The 19,414-nt window shown below is 46.6% G+C and overlaps 1 protein-coding gene across 1 annotated transcript; it reads right to left on the bottom strand.

The window, feature by feature from the left end:
* Positions 1–679: 679 nt before the first annotated feature.
* On the bottom strand, positions 680–18,398 carry LANCL1 (LanC like 1). The gene is made up of 9 exons (XM_033064882.1): positions 18,246–18,398; positions 17,973–18,090; positions 10,892–11,099; positions 7,073–7,208; positions 6,593–6,739; positions 4,477–4,659; positions 3,924–4,100; positions 3,565–3,637; positions 680–2,712 (listed from the first exon to the last, which is right to left on the bottom strand). The coding sequence occupies exons 1-9, from the start codon at positions 18,327–18,329 to the stop codon at positions 2,636–2,638; spliced, it is 1,203 nt and encodes a 400-aa protein (XP_032920773.1). The 5' UTR covers positions 18,330–18,398; the 3' UTR covers positions 680–2,635.
* Between the last annotated feature and the right edge of the window lie 1,016 nt (positions 18,399–19,414).

Below are 19,414 nucleotides of genomic sequence, written 5' to 3'. Positions count from 1 at the left end.
ATGGAAGTGGGCAGCAGCACCACACCAAACCCCTGTATGAGAAAGGAAATGTAACCAGAGAAACTGCACTATGCTGTTTTCTCATCCTCATTTCTGCACCCCCTTCCTTAAGACTTTTACCACAAACCTTAATAGGAACTATAGAAAACCAGGTTGTATAGGACCTCAAGCAACTTAATAGATGGCTCTGTTAAAGGGCAGGATCACCTTTATCCATCTCCTGACAGCTTGGTCTTAAAGCCTCTGCTGCTGGACAGTCACAGCCTCACCAAGATGCCCTGTTCCTCCTCTCTTTGAGCAGGCGGGTGCTTTTCCAGGAGGATCCACAATCTTCCTTTTGGTGGCCAGCACTGCACACAGGTGCATTTTGGTACAGTTAACAGTAACCTGCAGGACTGTGATCTCCAGTGGGCGCCTCAGAGGGAGGATGCAGCCTTGGCTGAAGACACCAGTGCAAAAGGATACCCTGGGATTAAAGCACAGCCTGCAAGGGAAAGCCCAAGACTGGCCATGATGGATTGGAGATGAGGGAAGAATGTGAAATACCCTTAACACTCAGGGTGGGTGCAAGGCCACTGAGCCTCCAGGAGCTGCCAGCACAGCACGGCTGTTGTGACTTATGTTGATCTCTTCAGGCATGAATCCTGGCCAGAAAGCAGGAGACAGAAATAAGCCAAAGTTTGGTTGTTTCAGCATTTTTATTAGACAGTGCTCCACTCAGCAATTGTACACATGGCCCTGATGCTCCCCTATCAGTGTACAAACCCTGGGACATGATGCTCTCATGCCACCATGACCCAGGCTGCACAAACCATCTCCTTTTACAGAAGTGGTGCCCAGGAGAAACCCAGGCTCAGAGCAGTGTCCCTGCACTGCCATCACACCAGCCAAGCTGAGATGTAACATCAAGCACTAGTGGATTAGGCAACTCCTCTCTGCTTCCCAGTCACCTCCCTGTGCTGCTTAGATCCTGTCAATGATAGGGGATGCCTGCTGCTGTGTCCACCTGAGTCTGAGGCTTCTGACAGGGATGGCCACCCTCAAGGAGATGAGCTTTTCTGCACTTCAGGCTGTCTTTTGATGGACTTTGAGAAACCTGTGAGGGCAGCAGGAGTGTGGGCTTTGAGGAAACAAGTCAGCCTTCCAGGGCTGGTTTCTACTCCTTGCCTGCCCAGGGTAGGGGCTCCCTGTGCCCCTGGGGCTCAGCTGCCTGTGTTCAGGCACGTGTGAGTGTGACTGTGCCACGTTTGGTGTCCCGCTCTGCCACTGCTGGTCCAGGAGAGTGGCTGTGCTGCCCTGCTGTTTGTCCCCTGCCCTTCTGGGACTTGAGGCACCCAGCAACTCAGTCCTTGAAAGATCAAAACCCATGGCCACATTGGTGCAGGCTGAGGAGCTACTCTCAAACAGCACAAAGCTGTGTGGCCACATCTGTAAACTTCCCTGAGCTCAGTGTTTAGCTCATGCTCAGTGCTAAGAAAGTCGTTTACAGAGTCAGGTCCCACACTTCTGTGAATTGGTGCAGCATCAGCTAAGGATGGAAAAGCAGATTTACTCCCTGCAAGTACCTGATCTGCCTGACACATCAAAGCCAGTTAACCTAGTGCAGATTTTCCAGCTGGGTAGATGAGTGGTTGCAAATCAAACTACAACAATCAGTAGCAAGGCAAATGAGTGACCCAAATTATCCAGGTTTGGGAAAGCTTATAAAAGAAAACATATAAATAACATTTATACAGCTAATAGGCTAAACATTATCAGAACTCAGTGGCATACATTTCTTTTCCCTTGTTGCTGCTGGTGGGCACCTGGCACCACCTAATACACAAATTTCAATAAACACTGCAAAATAAACTCTCAAAGCTAACAAGAAGAGACCACAAAAGCAAGCATGCTTAGCTCACTTTTGGACTGGAGTTTGCCATTGGATGACCAATGGACTAGCAAGGTTTAATGTAAGATGACAGTGGATTACTTGTCTATCACTGGAACAAATGCACAGAAGAGCTATACACAGCCTTTGCCTTTAGAGCAGAGAGGTGCAAACTCAGGACAAGCCTTTGGCATGTCAGTTCCAGCTCTGCCAGTTGCAATAAAATATTAAAAATATATATAAGACTCCACAGTCCATCACATTCACTTCATGTGGCACAGCCCAGATACTGAACCATCTGCTCTCTGGGTGCTCAGAAAGAAAACACTTGAAAACAACTTCCAGGGCAATAGTCTCAATTTTCCATCTGTTCTCCAAAGGCAGCTAAATTCCTGCAACTATTTGTTATCACAAAAAGAAGTTAAATAGCCCAGGTTACATTCAATAGAAAACTTCTTCCCAGGAAATGGGATACAGGAAATAACAAAACTCTCTAGCCAACAAAATACTGTACAGTTCTCCCTGTTCCCACCTGCAGCCCTGAGTTTTTAAGGGACACCAGCAAAATCTGCATTCTGTTTTTTAAACTAAACAATGTAATGAGACAACTAGAAATGTTAGAGAACTCAGCATGCCCTCAGGAGGATGGATTTACGTTCAGTTAGGTGAACAATGATGAGTGTGGAAAAAGGAGAAAGCAGCCTTGAAGTGCGTTTCCAAGTGCAGAAGGAGACAGGGCAGCAAACTGCCAAGCAGGATCCAGATTTAGAGTTCAAATGCAGGGAACTTGGCCTTGGTAGGCACCAGCAGATCAGCAAGAAAGTAAATCGTTCCAGCCATTCCTGAGGATGAAAAAACACACTGTGCTTCAGAGAAATTCCCTTTGGGCACTGTTTTTCTCAGTCATCCTGGGAGTGAATGAGTTATAAAAACAGAAGAAAAGGTCCTAAATAATTTTCAGGGTCTGAGCCCAGGTTTCTCAAGCAATTTTGGTACTTCCTAGTGGGAAGTACTAGTGGGAAAAGCATTTTGAAGTTAATCAAATGTTGAAAAGCACCTAGCACAATGTGATGGGTCTTTTTTCCCCCCAGCTCCCTCCCTTCTGCTTTACCAATCCACAAGTTCAACACTGGACAGCTTTGTCAAACTCTCGTCCTTGTGACACTGCTGCCCAAGGTCCTCACTGATGGAACTTCTGCTGCCCCTTGCCTGCAGCAGCTTGGGAGATTTAGGTTAGCTGAGGGGCTGGTTCCTTCAGCAAATACCTGCTGATGGCAGATTTGAGGGGAGCTGTCAGCAGGAGCTGCAATGTACCATAGGAGCCAACAAGGCCCATTTGTTCCTCACCTTTAGAATCAAACTGGAACACTCATGAAGGATTTCAATCCTTAAAAATGTCCAGTCTTTTGAATGTCTGAGAAGCCAGGCTGCAAATAACCAAAAGGAGGCCTTTAGCCATGGAAGAATTCCCCTTGAAATCTGTATGGAAAATCTGTGTGGGAGGCCTAAGAGGACAAGATGCTCCAGCTAAGACTATGCTACAGGAAAAGGGTAGACAAACCCAGTGGGTACAATTTCCTTTCTATCCTCTACACTGAGTTTTGCAAAGACTCCATTGGAGCCTGTTTTCAGTTTTCCTTAGTGCTGGACCAGCTTAGATCCAGAAGCAAAACACAAGGCTAGAGACAGATTACCTTCAAAGAGAGAGAATGGTGTGTCTGGAGTCCGGCATCCATGTTGCCCATAGCTTAAACACCACTCTGCAAACTGAGAAAAGAGTACAAAAAAGTCTTCAAATTTGGTTAAAGGCAAGCCTTGAACAAAAAATACTATCCCTTTCCTCACATTACCCCTTGCAGAGCAAGGCTTCTGAGGGAAATCCCTTCTGTACAGGCTGTCAGACAGTGACAGCACTGCTGAAGGACTACTCTGGTGCAGCTGGTCAGAGCTAGCTGCAGGTCTGCCACACTAGAAATTGGGTATCAAAGGCAAAGACAGTGATGTAGAAGGCAGAAGTAAATGAGCCCCTCTACTGCCTCACACACACTCTTACCTTGCAGGCCCTGTAGAGGTATTTCATGTTCTGAGTGAGGTTGTACAGTGCCAGGAAGGCATAAGCATTGCCAGCTGTGCCATGGCACAGCCCGTAGCCTTTCTTCAGTAACCCATGCTGCCAGATCACTTCTGCACACTGCAGGGCATCATTCAGGTACTGCTGCTCCCCAAAGACCTACAGAGACAACAAACAGTTGTCCTTGCTGAGGCACAGTCCTCCAAACAAGGAGCATCCCTGTGGGATGCAGAGGCTTGGGTGTCCTGCTGAAGTGACTTTTTTGATACCATGAGTGGGGATGTAAGACCACTCCTTCAAATGTAACTAGCTGTCACCATCCATCACCTGCAACAGGGCAGCCTACACAACTAATGGATATTTTCAGAAATATTTTTTTTAAAGACTAATTTCTGAATCAGTCAGTGGTTCCTGTGGGGTGATTTCACTTGAACAAGCCATCTTACTTCCAGGCAAGAGGGGTCTCCCAGCATCTTCTCCGGAGGAAGTTTCACATTTAGGGGTCTCAAAAGGGTCTTTGCAAGGTTTCTGGTACCTTGTATGCCTGGACAAGCATGTAGATTACACCTGGTGCTCCGTGGCACCAGTGGACGAGGAGGTCTCTGGTGTCACCGATACAGGGAGGGTAATTCCCCGATGGGAACTTGAGCTGGCAGACATAGTCCACGCTGGGCTTGACTGTGTTGTGCAGCTTTACTTGGCTCACTCCAAAGCCAGGCTAAGAGAGAGAAAACATTTAAATCAGGGAGCATTACCATTCTGCTTGTTCCTAAGAGACCCAAGGTCTGCCCAAAAGATGGAAACAAAACTATGGCTGCATTCCCTCTTGCTCCTTGTAAATTCAGTCATTTCTTTGGTTTGGGCTTTCACACTTCACTCAGTCCCCAGCTGCTCTGCCTTTCAGGAGGGATTTATTTGCAGTCCTACTCTTGCATCCCAGAAACAAAGACTGTTCCTAGCATGTCACCTGGTCCTCTAAGCAAGAGAGCTTGCTGCTTTTCCTAAAGATGAGTGGGAACAGTTTCAGGTACCCAGAGCTGAAGTAAGGAGATAACAGTCTAAACTCAGTACTGAGGATGATTCCTGTCACCTAGAGCATCTCAGCCCTTTACTGCTGGGCCAGCCCAGCTAGCAGGCTGCAATTCTGTATCTTCACAGAAGTTGCTGGGTAGTTTCAGGAGTCTGACTTCACTGCTGACCTCAGATGGAAGCAAGGGAGTGGCTTCAGTGTCCTCTTCCACTGACCCTGCCCCACATTAAATCGGTGCAGTTCTAATTTCCCATGGCAGACTGCAATGAACACTCTCATCTAAGGATCACATTGTTCCCAGGTTGGTAACTGGAAAATTAAAAATCAATACTTGTGCTGTAAAAGCATTAGAGATAAAAGACGTTCTCCTCTCCATATTTCACATGCTTGCTTCTCCCAAGGCTTTTTGTGCATCATGCTTGGCCGATCCAGGGCCCTTGTACTTCATATAGCAGAGAAGCATAAAGTCCATGCAGTATTTTAAGGGAGACTTATAATTATTTAAAAGAGCCACTTGGGAACAAGCTCAGGGACTTGGTAGAAACTTAGGCTCACAGCACACAGCAGTCTTCCCTGCTCCTAACTAGCTATTCTGTGCTCCTGGGCAATAACCACCCTGCACCCCCTCTTGCCAAATCTTCTACTTAAAAACCACCAACCATCTCTTCCTCTTTGAGCAACAGAAGAGTTATATTCACAGGACTTCTACTGATCCTGTATATGGGCTTTAACTTTGACAGTCCTGAAGGAAAGTTCAAATGCTTGAAACCTGGTGGCTTCCTTTTCCACCTGCTCTGACAGTTACGTCTAATAAAAGATAATAGACTATTTCTAGACCAAAATAATTTGTGTTGCTCATGGGTGCTCTTAATGCTTTAAAAATTCAGTGCTATTTATTGCTGTTATTTTTCTAAGTGCTAAAGCGCTGTAAATATGTGCATGAAGGGACTCACAAAGTGGAATTATCACTCTCATTTTTTTCAGAGTCAGAATAGGGAATACTGAAGAGTTCCAGTGAGTTGTGCAAAACAGTGAGAAACATCAAAGCAAAGGAGTACTGCATCTCCCAGCCTCTTGTCTTGCTCTGCCTGCTTCAGGCACTACAGAACTCAGTCCCTTTATCAAAGTCCCACCTCTTTCACATTTAGAAGCATGTTCTGCTTTGGATACAAAGGCATTTCCCACTTCCCTACTATGAGCACTATGAATTTTTTTCACTATGCTTTTTTCTCAGAGATTCTCACTCTAATGATCTGACACTACTCCAAGTAACCACCTCAGAAAATGCAGGGAGCCAGCAGATTCCAAAAAACGTGAATACTTTAGAAACAATTATCATGAGGAGGAAACTCAAACCCAGCTGAGCTACAGGCCTTCATTATGTGCCACTGCTGGTTAATGCAAGTCACGTTTCTCCACAGATCTCCAAGGTCAGAGATTCAATCTCAGATTTGAAGAAAACCTTTACAGTTGGAAATGCATGATGAACACATGGGTAAGTAAGTCCATCAGACAAGGTATCTTTCCCAGTCTAATTCAAGAGCCAATTCAAAATGCTGTTCCTTGTGAACAAAAGAAATGTGAAACAGCTGCTAAGGGCCCCTCCCCTCATGTCTCTTACCTGCATGAGATAGTAGTAAATCCCAGCCAAACCATGGGCTGCTCCTACATAGTACTCCTGGTACCACTCAAACATCAGTGGGCTCTTTGCTGTGAAGTTCCTCTTTTTGGCTAAGCTCTCTCCTGAGGCTACAACTGCTTCGCAGACCTGTGAAGGGATGGGGACAAATGTGGGTGAGGGAAACGTTGCTGTCTTGGACACAGCACAGTGAGTATTCTGACACAGAACAAGATTTGTTTTTCTGCCCAAGCAGAGGATGGAATAAAATGTATGCTAGTCCAGTACTGCCTGTGGATTTCCATGGACAGTGGGGGACATGTGATGCTTTGTCCCTTTGGATGAAAACCAGGTATAGCATCATCTGGTTTCTCCCTTATTGCCTTCTTGCCACAGTTCTTTATGTCTAGCATTGATTTTTATCTGCCCCAAGATGAGCTGCATGGGGAGAGACAGATAACAAATCAACAAAAGGCACAGTACCTGCTGAATGTGACTCTGAGGGATCTTCTCCTCTCCAAAGTGCTTATTCACAAATATCAGTGCAGAGAGATAGCCCATGCGCCCATAGAGGAGCTCATCTGGCACTCGTGGGTCAGCCTTGTGTAGGTGGAGCAAACTACAATGAAAAATTCACATGGGGACATGAGAGGACACTCAAAGCCATGTCAACAAGCACTAAGACTGGAGCTCAAAACCCTGGTTTGTTCCTTCATGCTGCCTGTGCCCTAGAGTCGTCAGGCCAGGCTATGGCTCTCAGCCTTCCAGCTGCACAAGGTGCGGAATGGTCCCTTCCCTTCTGCCTTTTGTTTGGCTGATTGCTTCAGTCTGCTCTGCCCTTCACAATGCACTCACATGTGCTTGGGTTTTAGAGCACCAGCCTGGAAAGCTGCTTGAGGGGGAAACCTGGGCTAAATATAATGGTCAGCATAAAGCTGCTGACTGCTCAGGAAATGCTGCCACCATCTCTTTGTGACACTGCCAAAAATCACTACTTTCAAATTAAATGCCTATCCTTTTAATTTGGCTGGTTAAGGAATACTAGAAAGTCCAACTAGTGCTAATGGTGTGCGGAAAAACCTCACCCCTAGTGCTCAAAAGTCCTGATAGAAAAGGCCCTTCCTCTCCATGCCTGCAAATAGCCTGGGCTGTGCTGTCAGGTGAGAAAGGTGAATCCATGAGCTAAAAATCTAAGAGGTGGAACTACACATATTCCTTAAGATAAAGCTGCCAGTCATGCACAAGGAAGAAATATCCTCTAGGGAGAACTGAGCAGCAGTGAGGACAGCTTAGCAAAGTGCAATGCTGTGGCTGTCTGAGGACAGCTTGCCTGGCACCAGGCTTTAGCCCACAAGTGCACAGTGAGGTCTGCTGCAGTCAAGTATTTTCTTTGCCACTTTTGTATTATGATATTGCAAAGCTGGTGATATTCCTGTAGTGCTAATAGAGACTGACAGCACTTCACACTGGTGCTTTGTAGCCCAGTTTACTCTTGATGCAATTTTCCTTTTGTTTTACCTCTCATCACACGTCCAGAAAGACTGGATGTCCTTCCCTGTCAGGGGAGCAGTGTGATTGGATTAGGTTTTATTTTGTCTTCACCTGTAAGACAGCAATCTGAAAAGTGCCATCACTTTTAAAATACCAGCTTAAGTGGCTTTAAGGCTGTTCCCTGACTGTTTGCTGCTGTGAAACCAGCCAGGAAAAGCTTTGTGTGTGCTGAGCTTCCCTGTCACAGCAGTGTGAAGAACAGAAAAGGTGCCTTGGCAGCCTTTGCAACAACGTGTTGCAAAGTAAAGAAGCAACCAAAGTAAAGAAGCTTTTTCCCTTGGCACTGGACTCAAAGGGAGCAGAGATTCTGAAGGAGAAAGGAGGGAGCAGTGTCTCAAGCTGGACTGGCTCATGGGAGAGGTTTCTTTCTCACAGATTAAACCAAGAGACAGACTTTACACCCAAGGCATGGGTTATTCTCTCAGCTGCAGGAATTGAAAGCAAAGGCCTGCTGCTTCCTCATGGCACCTGTGGCAAAGTTGAAGGAAGGCACATGAAGAGGGTTTCCAAGGAGGTGTCTGGACAGATAGACTCTGGCTGGCAGCAGGCTGGCCAGAAGAGAAGCTGGCTGGTGATGCTGTTCAGCTCTGAGATGTCAGGAAATGTCAGCTGAAATAGAAGGAATGGATGGATACATGAATTGTAGTACTAGCAGTAGGGATTTTCTCAGTTCTGGATGTGTTATTTTCTTTTCATGGGGAAATCTGGAGTAACTGGACCTACTGTTCTTGTCCTTTGTGCATTACTGCTTTACCCCTAACTGCTTTTCAAGCAAGATCATCGGGAGAGGAAGCCTGCCAGGAGTTTCTGCTGTTTTGGAAGTGTGGTCATGCATTCAAAAAGAGATGCTTGGGATGCTGCTGGAATGATTGCATGCAGAATGCATGCAATCAGGTGTGTGGGGTAAATTGTGGTCTCTGAGAAGAGCCACTCCTATTCACATTATCAGCCTATTACTTCACTGTCAGCAGTTCCTGGACAGAGGGAAACCAAGGCAGCTGTAGAGCAAAATGGGATTTTTGTACACCATTGGCTCTGAAAGCAAAGCTTTGACCTTCTGAATTGGTGGGAGGTGACAGGGAAAAGAGGACTCCTAGAACATGGCTCAGATTTTCACAGGCTCTTAGAAAATAGGCTGCCCTAAAATATTAGTCTCTCTAGAGCATAGAAGTGCATTTTTTGGTCATGAACTCATTTAGGAAAAAGCAAGCTTCTGTCTCTTCCACTGCAGGTAAAACCTGGCTGATGGATTCTCTCCTCTGGCTCTGTAAAGATGAGGTGCTTTAAAAGACAGAGGGCAAAATGCAGAGAGACCCTTCTCCACAGCTCTCATAAAAGTGCTCTTTCTGTGCACTTGCACTGCACAGCTTAGCAACTGTTCTGTAACTAAACAGCATACTCAAAAACCATTTAAGACTTTTGATTAAGGGAGCTACTTCTCAAAGAAATACTCTATTTTAAAGGAGCAGTCAGGCTAACTGCTCTGGGAATTGGTGGCAGAGTAAGGACAGTGTAACTGTTCATTTGGGAAAGTCACATTTTTCTGTTTCCCTCCTTGCAGATGTATGAAGAAACCAATTTCCAGCGTTCTGACTTTATTATACCATTAGATGGCAGTGCAAAATCAATCACAAGATTCCATTCTGCCACCAAAGCACAGGCAGAACAAGAGGGATATGGGGAGGGGAGACCTCAGCAAGAAAACATGAATTAGGGATTGTTTTTACAGCCTGGGACTGACCCCAACTGACCAGTACTGTTTGATTTGTTAACAAATATGTTAATCACAGCAAGATTTGCCACTTTGTCAAAGCAAAATCTAACCCACAGATTATTATCAGAATGAAGGAAAAGTTCTGTCCTCAGACTTACTGTGTCTACATAAACCAGAAGCTATTCTTAGGTAAGGGAGTGGGAACTTGATGCCCAAACCATACAGACACCTCTGATTTCCACCTGTGGCTTTTAAAAATTGCTATTATGCATGGCTTGCTCGTTTAAGGGCACTCAGTTCTGAAGGTTTCAAGGGTTTTGTCTTTTTTTGTACTGATCACATATGAATGGAAACTCTACAGGGCTGTTTCTCACTTAAGAACCATTTCCCTGAACTGAGAAATGCTTGCAACTACATCTCCTTAACTATTCTTCCTCCTCTGCCACATGCTGATCTACTCTTGTTTGTCCTTTTCTTAAGTACCCAACAAAAATGCATGTGAAAACAGTCGAGGAAAGGCAGAAAATAGAAATAAATGAATCATAACCAGCTGCATTCTGCAGTTGAAAGGGATGCTGTCAATCTTAGGTTTAAGTCAAAGACAACTAATAAAGAGCAAGTGGAAGCAAGTACCAAAATTAAATCTAATAATCTTACATTTTCCCTTTTCATCAAAATGACTGTAAAGCTAAATTAAAATGTTCTCAAAAACCACTAAACCCCACCTTCTGCATTTTTTTGTTTTGTTTTTAATTTTGGCACTTTTTTCTTCCTGTGTTTATCAGAATTATTTTTAAGATGGCAATACCAACTGAACAATATCCTTGCTCCCCAGCTTGCAGGCTGCCATGAAAACGTGTTTGTCCTTAAACCACCTCTTTTACCAGGGCAGGAAAAGTTTGTGCTGCCTCACTAAGTTACTGGATTATTTCTGCAACAAAATGAATTCCCATTTGTCAGAGAGTGCCTCATGCAATCCCACACCAGCTCTGTGAGCAAGAGGAAGCTCAGATCAAAGACATGACCAAGGATTTTACCGGATGATGCAGTCCTCTGCCTGCTTCTGGTTCTGCAGCTTGTGGTAGATGACAGCAGCCACTGCCAGGGGCCCGGCATCACCACACAGGAAAGTGATGGAGCGCCTGGTCATGCACCTCAGGCTCTTCTTCACGTACTCATGGGCCACCTGAAGGTAGGCTGGGTCTCCATATACATCATGCAGGTGCAAATACAGCAGAGCAATGCCTGCACAAGGAACAGAAAGGTTGCATCTATTAGAAGTGTTTGCTCTGTTACTTCAGTGAACCTACAAGTCTGGCCTGGCCCTCATCTAGGACATAAGCCTTACAGAAAGGCTTCTCAGTGACATAGCCTACAGCTTCCTTCCCTGCTTTGTCATCTCCTTGTAATATGATGCTGCTTGTGGGTGGATGGCAGGTCAGGACAACAGCAGGGTCTGACCCAGGAAAGCCTGAAGAACACAGAATTGCATAAAATTTTATATACAATTACATACAATTTTTGTAGCAAGGAGCAAAAGATGAGACCTAGACAAACCCACCTAAATCCATACACCGTACCTGTGACTTTTGCTCAACAGTGAAGGGGGAAAAAGTTCATCTTTGGGCAGATGGTACTTGTGACACAGCAGAACTGAGTTGTCACCCTCTCTATTTTCCCCTATGCTTAGGGGATAAGGGGTTGGGTCACTTAGCTTGGACTAGATATTTTAAAAAAAGTTACACACCATCAGCACTGAGAAACAACACCCTTAAGACATCCAGACATCCTACTTGACTCTTCTTTTTTTATTTCCTTCTGTTATTATTTTTTAAATTCCTTTCCACTGGGAAACACTGGCAAGGTTGTTACAGTTCCCTGGACATCATCTCCTGCTGTTGAGCAAGTCCCAAGCCTTCCAGCAAGGACTGGTGCATCCTAGAAAAAGGGACTGTCCAGTTCTCCTCTGCAGCACATGACTCATGAGATCAGCCCTTGTCTGAAACACAAACAGCTGCCTGGAATATAGAAAAGGCTGCATGGTCCTCACCAGAGGTTTCCAATGGACTGGCCAGCTATGAAACCAATTCTGCCACTGAGCAGTCACATCAATTGCTGTCCTTTGCCTCTGCCTTGTCTTCAGACAGTTCTTGAAGCTTTTAGGTAGGTAAATGAGGAGTTCTCAGTGAGTCTGTGCCTGACAGGTCTGTCACACTTGAACCATCCTTCTGATCTGTGAGCCATCCTCAAACCTGCCCTTAAGAAAGCTACTGGCCTACATCCCTTTGAGAAGAGCTTATTTCTCCCCTTAACAATAACCATTTCTAAGAAGACTCAGGTCCTGCATTAAGCCTAAATTAATAGAGCCAATCTCTGCAGATTCTGATGTGTTAAGGTCAAGGGAGCAAGCGTGCTGCAAAATTACAGTCCAAGGTACTGAGGACAATTTCAAACTTGGATAATTTTCTCATTTTGCATGGGTAATCTCCAAAGCTTCATGTTACAGACAATTCAATTCCACATGAACATTATGTATAAAATTTCCATTTCCTGCTAAAGCTAATAACCTTGTCCTCTCTCTAAGCAATTCAGTGCTAGCAGTTCTAGAGAGAGCTCAGCTGTACAGTGCCATCACTCAAGTCTATAAGGATGTGGATATGAAGCCCTTCTTTAAAGGGGAACCCTCCTTTTCTGACTAGAAAATGTCAAGTGACTCTCCATGACTTTTTTAGTACCTAGGACTTCTTCTAGACTCTTATTAGCCTGACAGCTGTCTGAGCACAAATTGCACTCTTGACTTCTCTGCTTCAATATACAACTTCTAGCTTTGTAAGTATTTTCTATTCCCATTGCCACAGTATCACCCTAATTATGCACCTAAGTACCCTGCCAAGACCACTGTGAGGACTGAATTCTTAGAAAGCAAATCTCAGCATTGTTTTCCTGTGATTTCTTTGTCTCTCCTCTTCTAAAACATTTCTTACCTCCATTCCTCCCAGGCTGAAACATCTTTGGAAATACTCCAAAATACCACTGACTTGTACTAAAGGATGAAGTTGCTTTCCCAAAACATTCACTTTTCCTTTTTATTTAAAACCAAAAGGTCTTATAAACTGCATCTAAAGCCAGTTTTCTTAATTCATTCCTGTTGTCATTTGATACTGGCAATACACCAGGTACTCATGGAACATGTTTGCTCACCCTCTTCTGTTATAGTTGGACAGAGGAGAGGGGAAAGAAGCTATCCCTGCTACCAAAAAAATCAGGCCATGCCTCACTCCCTCTCCAATATCTTCCTCACACCAATGGACTGAGTAGGTTTGTGACTGACTGGCTGTTTGGCATGCTTTAAATGGTATAAAACATGGCATCACCAGACACGTGGAGCTAGGTAGGCTGTGGATGTGCTCCATTTCTGTATGCCCTGGAGGTCTGGGGTTCAGTGTCTCAGTTGGAAATATCACCTAATTTTGTGACCCCTGAGTTTCCAAACAGAACTGCCATACAGAGGCTGCCTGTGGCCTGATACTGCCAAAGATGTCTGGGTTTTGTTCTGTTGACTGTTCACTACTGGACCTTCTTCTCTGTGGTTTCTCAGATGTCCAAGTTTTTTGCTTCCTGCCCCTGCTACAGAGCCAAATAAGATGGGGAATGCATCAGAGAGTTCTTGATGGTACAGGGCTGCACTGAACACATGCAGGCCAACAGGGCTCTGATGACTGAAATGGCCACCTCCAGCATGCAGAAAAATACATAGGAGTCAAGTGTTAATTCCCAAGATGCTTGCTCACTGCAGGGAATCAGGAGGCCAAAGTCAATTCTCTGTGTCTCACAAAGCCTGCTTAGTCAACACCTTCAGAAGGACAGAAATCAGCACCTCTCTCCTCTCACCTTCCTGTACAGTAGGTGCAGTGGGCTACTTTGCACTAGAGATTTCTTTTGAGTGGGGCAGTGGAGTACATGCTGCACATAGTAGAAACAGAATTGTTTGCACTAGCCACCTTGTGCTGGCAGCCATTGCTTTCAACAGAGCAGCCACTGCTGGAAATACCAGCAGAGGTCTTGCTTGTGAGCTAAAGCTCTGCAGTTGGCAAAAATATCTCATCCATATGAACATTCTGTTGATCCAAGAGAAGCTGTGCCTCACCTTCCCTGCAAGTTTAGACTTGCTCTTTTTTTGTGATGCCAGCAGTTTGCTTTGCAAGCAAGTTACACCATTAGACTGTTCTGAACATGCCTCCTTGCACAGCAGGGGCTGAGCTGTGCTTCTACCAAGGAAAGGAGGTTGCCTCAAGAGGATATTTTGTTCTAAACTGACCATCTAGAGTCATAAAGATCTCAGAGCTCTTGCACTGACCCAGGGCAGTATGTCAGCCAGCAGCCTCAAAGCAGGATGTCAAACACAGAGGGAAGAAGCAGAAACCTATCTGTGCACAGTGGTGAAGCCTGATGGTTTCTAGTGAGACAGATGATGCCATTTTATTAAGTCAGGCATGGGGTAAAAGAGCAAGGATGGCCCAGCTTTATTACCCAGCTCAAAGGATAATTAGCATCTTTCCTGGTGCAGACACATGGGATGCCACCTTGCACTCTAAATGCATGCCAAAGCCATACTGCATGCAACAGTGAGACATCTCTAGAAGTCCATGTTCAAAACTGGTTGGGGAGCCAATTTGCAGCTTATTTTCCTACTGGATGATTATCCAGGATGCCTAAGCATTTATTCTGCCTTAAAACTTGGGTACCAGAGCTTCTTCTGTAAACTTTTTACCTATCACAAAATCCTACAACAGGTTAGGCTAGCAGGGATCAGTGGTGATCTGCTCCATCCCTCTGAAAGGAAGGCTAACCTCAAATTTGCATGCCATTGCTCTGGGCCCTGTCCAGTCAGACACTGACTATCTCCAAGAACAGAAATTTCACAAGAACTACCTGCCAAGCATTTGGCAGGAATGTGGTTTATGTGAGTGACCCAAGGCACTCTATTATCTCTCAGCAAATGCAGCCTCACTCGCTCTTGTTCTGTAGGGACTACCCAAGGATTTCCATTTTTCTGAACAGGACTAAAAGGGACTTAAGTTCTTGGGGTTCTGAGGTTAAAACTAACAAATTGCACTAAAGTGAATTAAGTGTTTTTCCCAAGGTTTTCCTGAACTGGTTCAGTCCTAATTTCAATTTTACATGGCTTTCCTTTCAAAAGACAACTGAGCCCTGCTCCTTGTCCCTACTTGCCAATGGGCCAGCCAAAAGCTGTGGATGGGGCAGGCCACCTGGACTCACTGGGCAGTTTCAGAGGCCCTCCAGTGCTGAAAGCCACGACTAAGACATTGCCAGAGAAGGGAATGCTTGCATGGGAAACAAATTCTAAATGCACTACCAATAGTGGAGGAAGGTGAATCTCTCCCTTATATACCTCATCACCTTGGAAGGACACAACAGTCCAGTAGCACTGGACTCAGGAGCATCCTAGTTTCTCCACTCAGCTGGTGACAGGAGTGAATTTCCTTCTGTTCCCTTTCCATCATCCATGCTCCCAGTCAAGAGAGTCTTCAGGGAAAGGCCTTTTGCATTATCACAAACACCAACAGGCATGTATGCACCCCTCAGCATCCTCATGCTAATCTGCTTGAAAATGGATGAGGCCACTGTGCTTCTGTCAGGATCTGAACTGTTTCCTGTTCAGAATTAGCTCAGAGCAGTTTAGCTTCTCTCAGTCAACACTGTGAGGAAAAAAACTCTTCCAGCAGTCTCCCTAAACTGAAGAGAAGCCAAAGCAGAACACAACAGCTGAGGCTGGTCTGTACCCAGGTGCTGCCTACAGGACCCTCATCTCTATGGGGAACTGAATGAAAATGTAACAGGCTGGTTCAAATATATTTTGAGGGCATTCAGCCATACCCTGGATAATCTCGATCCAAAGCGTGTTTTCACTGAATCTGAGTCCTTCCCTCCCTCTGCTCCAACTTCACAAGCCAAGAAGCCGTGGCTTCCCTGGCACAAGCACATGCTGGGGGAACAGGGCTCTGTCAAGTGTGCTGGGAAAGAAAGGAGCCCCAAAGTGAAACAGCAGCATATGCTGTGTATTACTGAGTGTAATGTAGTACATTAGTATGTTGCATTTCACGCAGCTTGTGCCAGGAGAGCCGTATTTCAAATCTCTCTTATTAGCAGCCACAAGAGTGAGGGTTGATTTCAGACTGCTGGGCAATGATTCACATGAGGAGATACTCAACAAGCCTTTCCTGCACAAGCAATTACAGGAAAAAGCCGCTGTCTTGGCCCAATTAATTTTGTCTCTGGAAACCAGCTCTGAATAAATTAACACAGCTAGAATTGGAAAAGAAGGTAGGGTGACAAAGTTATAGTGTGACATCTGCAAACTTCACCATGCTGGCTGTGTCTTCCAGGAAATCTGTCCATGGATTTTTTCATATTAGCCAAGGCAAGAAGGCTGTGTGCCTATTGAGGAATGATCTCTGGGAAGAAAAGAGAAGAATCCCTCTTGAGAAACTCCCTTCCAAATGAAAACAAGCTGAAACTCTACCAGTGTTCTCAACCACTGTTCCATTACTGCAGTCACTTTCCAGCACAAATTACTTTAGGACCAACTTAAGAAAGGGAACGTGGCCTCTGGGGAAAAGTGTTTTCCTTGTCTCCAAAGACTTTGAGAGTACTCCTAATATCAACTATCCTCCTGCTTTGTCTTCTGAATTTTCTGGCCAGAGACAGACTCTGCAATCACGACTGAAGACCATCTTTACCTAAGCAGTGCTTTTCATCAGAGGGGACCTCAGCAGAGGGTCACACAGACTGGAAAACTGAACATGTCTCCCAAGGTGAGATCAGCCAGCACTCAGCAGAAATGTATAAATTCACTGGCAGCAGGAACAGAGTGCTGCCAAGACAGCAGCTGATGAAACCAATGTTCTCCCACACTGGAATTTAATACTGGCATCCTAGCATTTCTTATGAACTGCTCTTGAGTGCTCTCAGTGCCTGACTGCCTTACTAAAATTTTGAAGCAGGCATTTCTGTCATCAAGCTGCAATGTTAGTTTACCACCAACACAGTGAACACCACTCTTCAAGCAAACTGTTGGCATTAAGTTCCACAGCACCCACACACAAGCCAGCCACACCCAGATTATACTGTAGACAGTTGCCATTTAAGATTGCAGTATACTGCCAAAAGAAAAGAAGCAGCACCAAAAAAAACCTTGCAGCAAGCGTAAGATGAATTTCAACTACCCTAGGGTCTGTCCATAGGGCCTGGCACAGCGCAGAAGGGAGGAGAATTGACAAAGCACACAGCAGCACCTAAAGATGGGGCACAGAGAAGGTGTGTCCTCCCTGGCACCGGTGGGTAGAAACGGGGAGGCAAGGGCAGGGCACACTCCCAAGGAAGGAAAACCAGGCTGAAAACGCAGAATAGGAGAAAAACAAGCTCCTGGAAGCTTTGCACGCAAGTTAGTACGAGGAAGGCTTCCACACTTTGTTATACTCACATTAGTATTTCTGCTCCTTCTGACAGGCACTGGAGCAAAACTAGCGCTCACTAAGTGGAGTGGCACTACCTGGGGAACAGGAATGGAGCAATCTGCCAATCAGACAAGGTCATCAGATAAAATTCAGCCTGAACAGAAAAGACAGACATTATCTCAGGCCATTAAGCTCACTGCTGCCAGATGCAGGACTCCTTGCAGGTAAATGACCTACCAGGTACAGCTGCCTACTTCATGGAGCCCTGCATGGAGCACTAGATTTGTTGTCAGCATCCCTACCGTGGCTGGATTTGGAGCCTGAACCTTTGAAGGCTCCCATGTCTAACTCTCAACCAAATGCCAGCTTTTTCCATTGTGTAAGTTTGGCACCATTAACCACGACTAGACCCAATCCTGCCCTATGACACTTTGGTCTTCCCTCTCCAGCATAAAACCTGATTCAAAAAGGGGAGTCCAGAGAAAGACATCCCCTCATCCTAATGGACTAAAGCATGCATTAGTGCCTTTCTTGACACGGATCCACTCTGACCATTCCGATGACCAAACCCCGCGGTGTGCCAGGCCCTGCCCTACAGGTGCGCTGCAGGGAGCTCCTGTTCCGTGGGATCAGACCCTACCTGTCCAGCCAGTGTAGGCGGTGCAGTCATGCGGGTCGGCCGACTTGAGGCCCCTCTCCATCTGCTGCAGCAGCTCCCTGATTTTGTTATTCAGCCGCTGCGTGAATTCAGGGGTCAGCTGTGGAGAGAAAACCCACCAAGCGTGAAGGCAACGCCAGCAGGCGAGTGGGCATGGACACACGGGGCACAAACCGCGTTTGTAACCACACAGGTCACTCTGCTCCGCACGGCCGCGGCACATCCCCACGGCCGCCTCGCCCCAGCCCCGCTCACCCGCCCGGCCGCGTCGAAGTAGCTGGTGGCCAAGGACTTGTCATAGTCCGCGTAGGGGTTGGGGAGAGCCCGCTGCGCCATCATGGTCCTGCTCGGCTCGGCTCAGCTCGGCTCGGCTCGGCCCTGCCCGGCTCCGCCCCGGAAGGCGCCGCTGCCGCCGCTCGGCCCTGCCTGCGCCAGGGGCGGGCCCGGGGCTCGGGGCCCGCGGTGCTGCGGCCGGCGCTGAGGGGAGCGGGGCGCTCCGGCCGGTCCTGTGGGGGTCAGCGCCTGTGCCAGCAGCTTCTCTGTGCTTTACGGAGCCCTGAGGCGTTGCGGTCCCTTGTAGCTGTCATGGAGGGTTTGATGGAGCTCATCATCAAGGGGCCGGTTACAGCTGGCCCTGTGGGGTCTAGGGACGTTTTGCTTGTGGGTCTGTGTGGTTTACGGAGCCCTGAAGTGTTGCGGTCCCTTGTAGCTGGTCATGGAGGGTTTGATGGAGCTGATCATCAAGGGGCAGCTGGCCCTATGGGGTTTAGGGGCGTCTTGCTTGTGGGTCTGTGTGCTTTAGGGAGCCCTTTGGAATATAAGGTCCCTCGCAACTGGTCTTGAGGGGCTTAGGGACACTGTGGGGATGAGGGTAAGTGTCCCTGTCAGTTTAGTGAGCCCTGTGAGATTTTGGGCTCCTTACAGGTGGCCTTGTGTTTCAGAGCCCCATGTGGGGTCCCTGTGGGGTTTGGTTCAGTGTGGAGCTGGAGGCCCTGTGGGATGAGGGCCCCCTTGCACCCACCTGGAGCGGATGGCACCACATGGCTTTGGCACTCAGCTGGTGCAGGTGCTGACAGGGGCCAGCCCAAGGAGGATGTGCTGAGTCCTGCTCCCCCCAGCAGTATTTCCTCACTTGGCTGGGACACAGCCTGGGTGGGGCACAGGGGCTCTTCCTTCCTCTACCTCGCTGAGCTGCTGCTCACCTTTGTTGGCTGAGCTACATCATCCTTGAGAAGAGCTTCGGTCCCTATGATGCATAGGGGTGCTTTTCCTCCCAATATATATTTAGCCACATATATATAATATAACTGTTCTGCCGTGCTGCTGGGGCTCTCCCTGCTGTTGTCCTGTGGGCAGTGTGTCCCTGTGCAGCCACCCATGTACAATGTACTTTGTGCTGCCAGGTAGCATTCATTGTCCTTGTG

The sequence above is a fragment of the Catharus ustulatus genome, chromosome 7 (assembly GCF_009819885.2).
Source record: "Catharus ustulatus isolate bCatUst1 chromosome 7, bCatUst1.pri.v2, whole genome shotgun sequence".
NCBI lineage: Eukaryota > Metazoa > Chordata > Aves > Passeriformes > Turdidae > Catharus > Catharus ustulatus.
The sequence above is the reverse complement of the archived record's forward strand: the minus strand, read 5'-3'. Positions and strand labels throughout refer to the sequence as shown.

What these genes read in the sequence shown, in the direction of transcription:
- LANCL1 (XM_033064882.1), bottom strand. Translation starts at nt 18,329, where the DNA reads ATGATGGCGCAGCGGGCTCTCCCCAACCCCTACGCGGACTATGACAAG. An exon ending in GCAGAGGACTGCATCATCCG is followed by an intron (nt 7,209 to 10,891) that starts GTAAAATCCTTG and finishes TTTTCATTGTAG; the next exon opens with TTTGCTCCACCTACACAAGG. An exon ending in TTTACTACTATCTCATGCAG is followed by an intron (nt 4,660 to 6,592) that starts GTAAGAGACATG and finishes TCTCTCTCTTAG; the next exon opens with CCTGGCTTTGGAGTGAGCCA.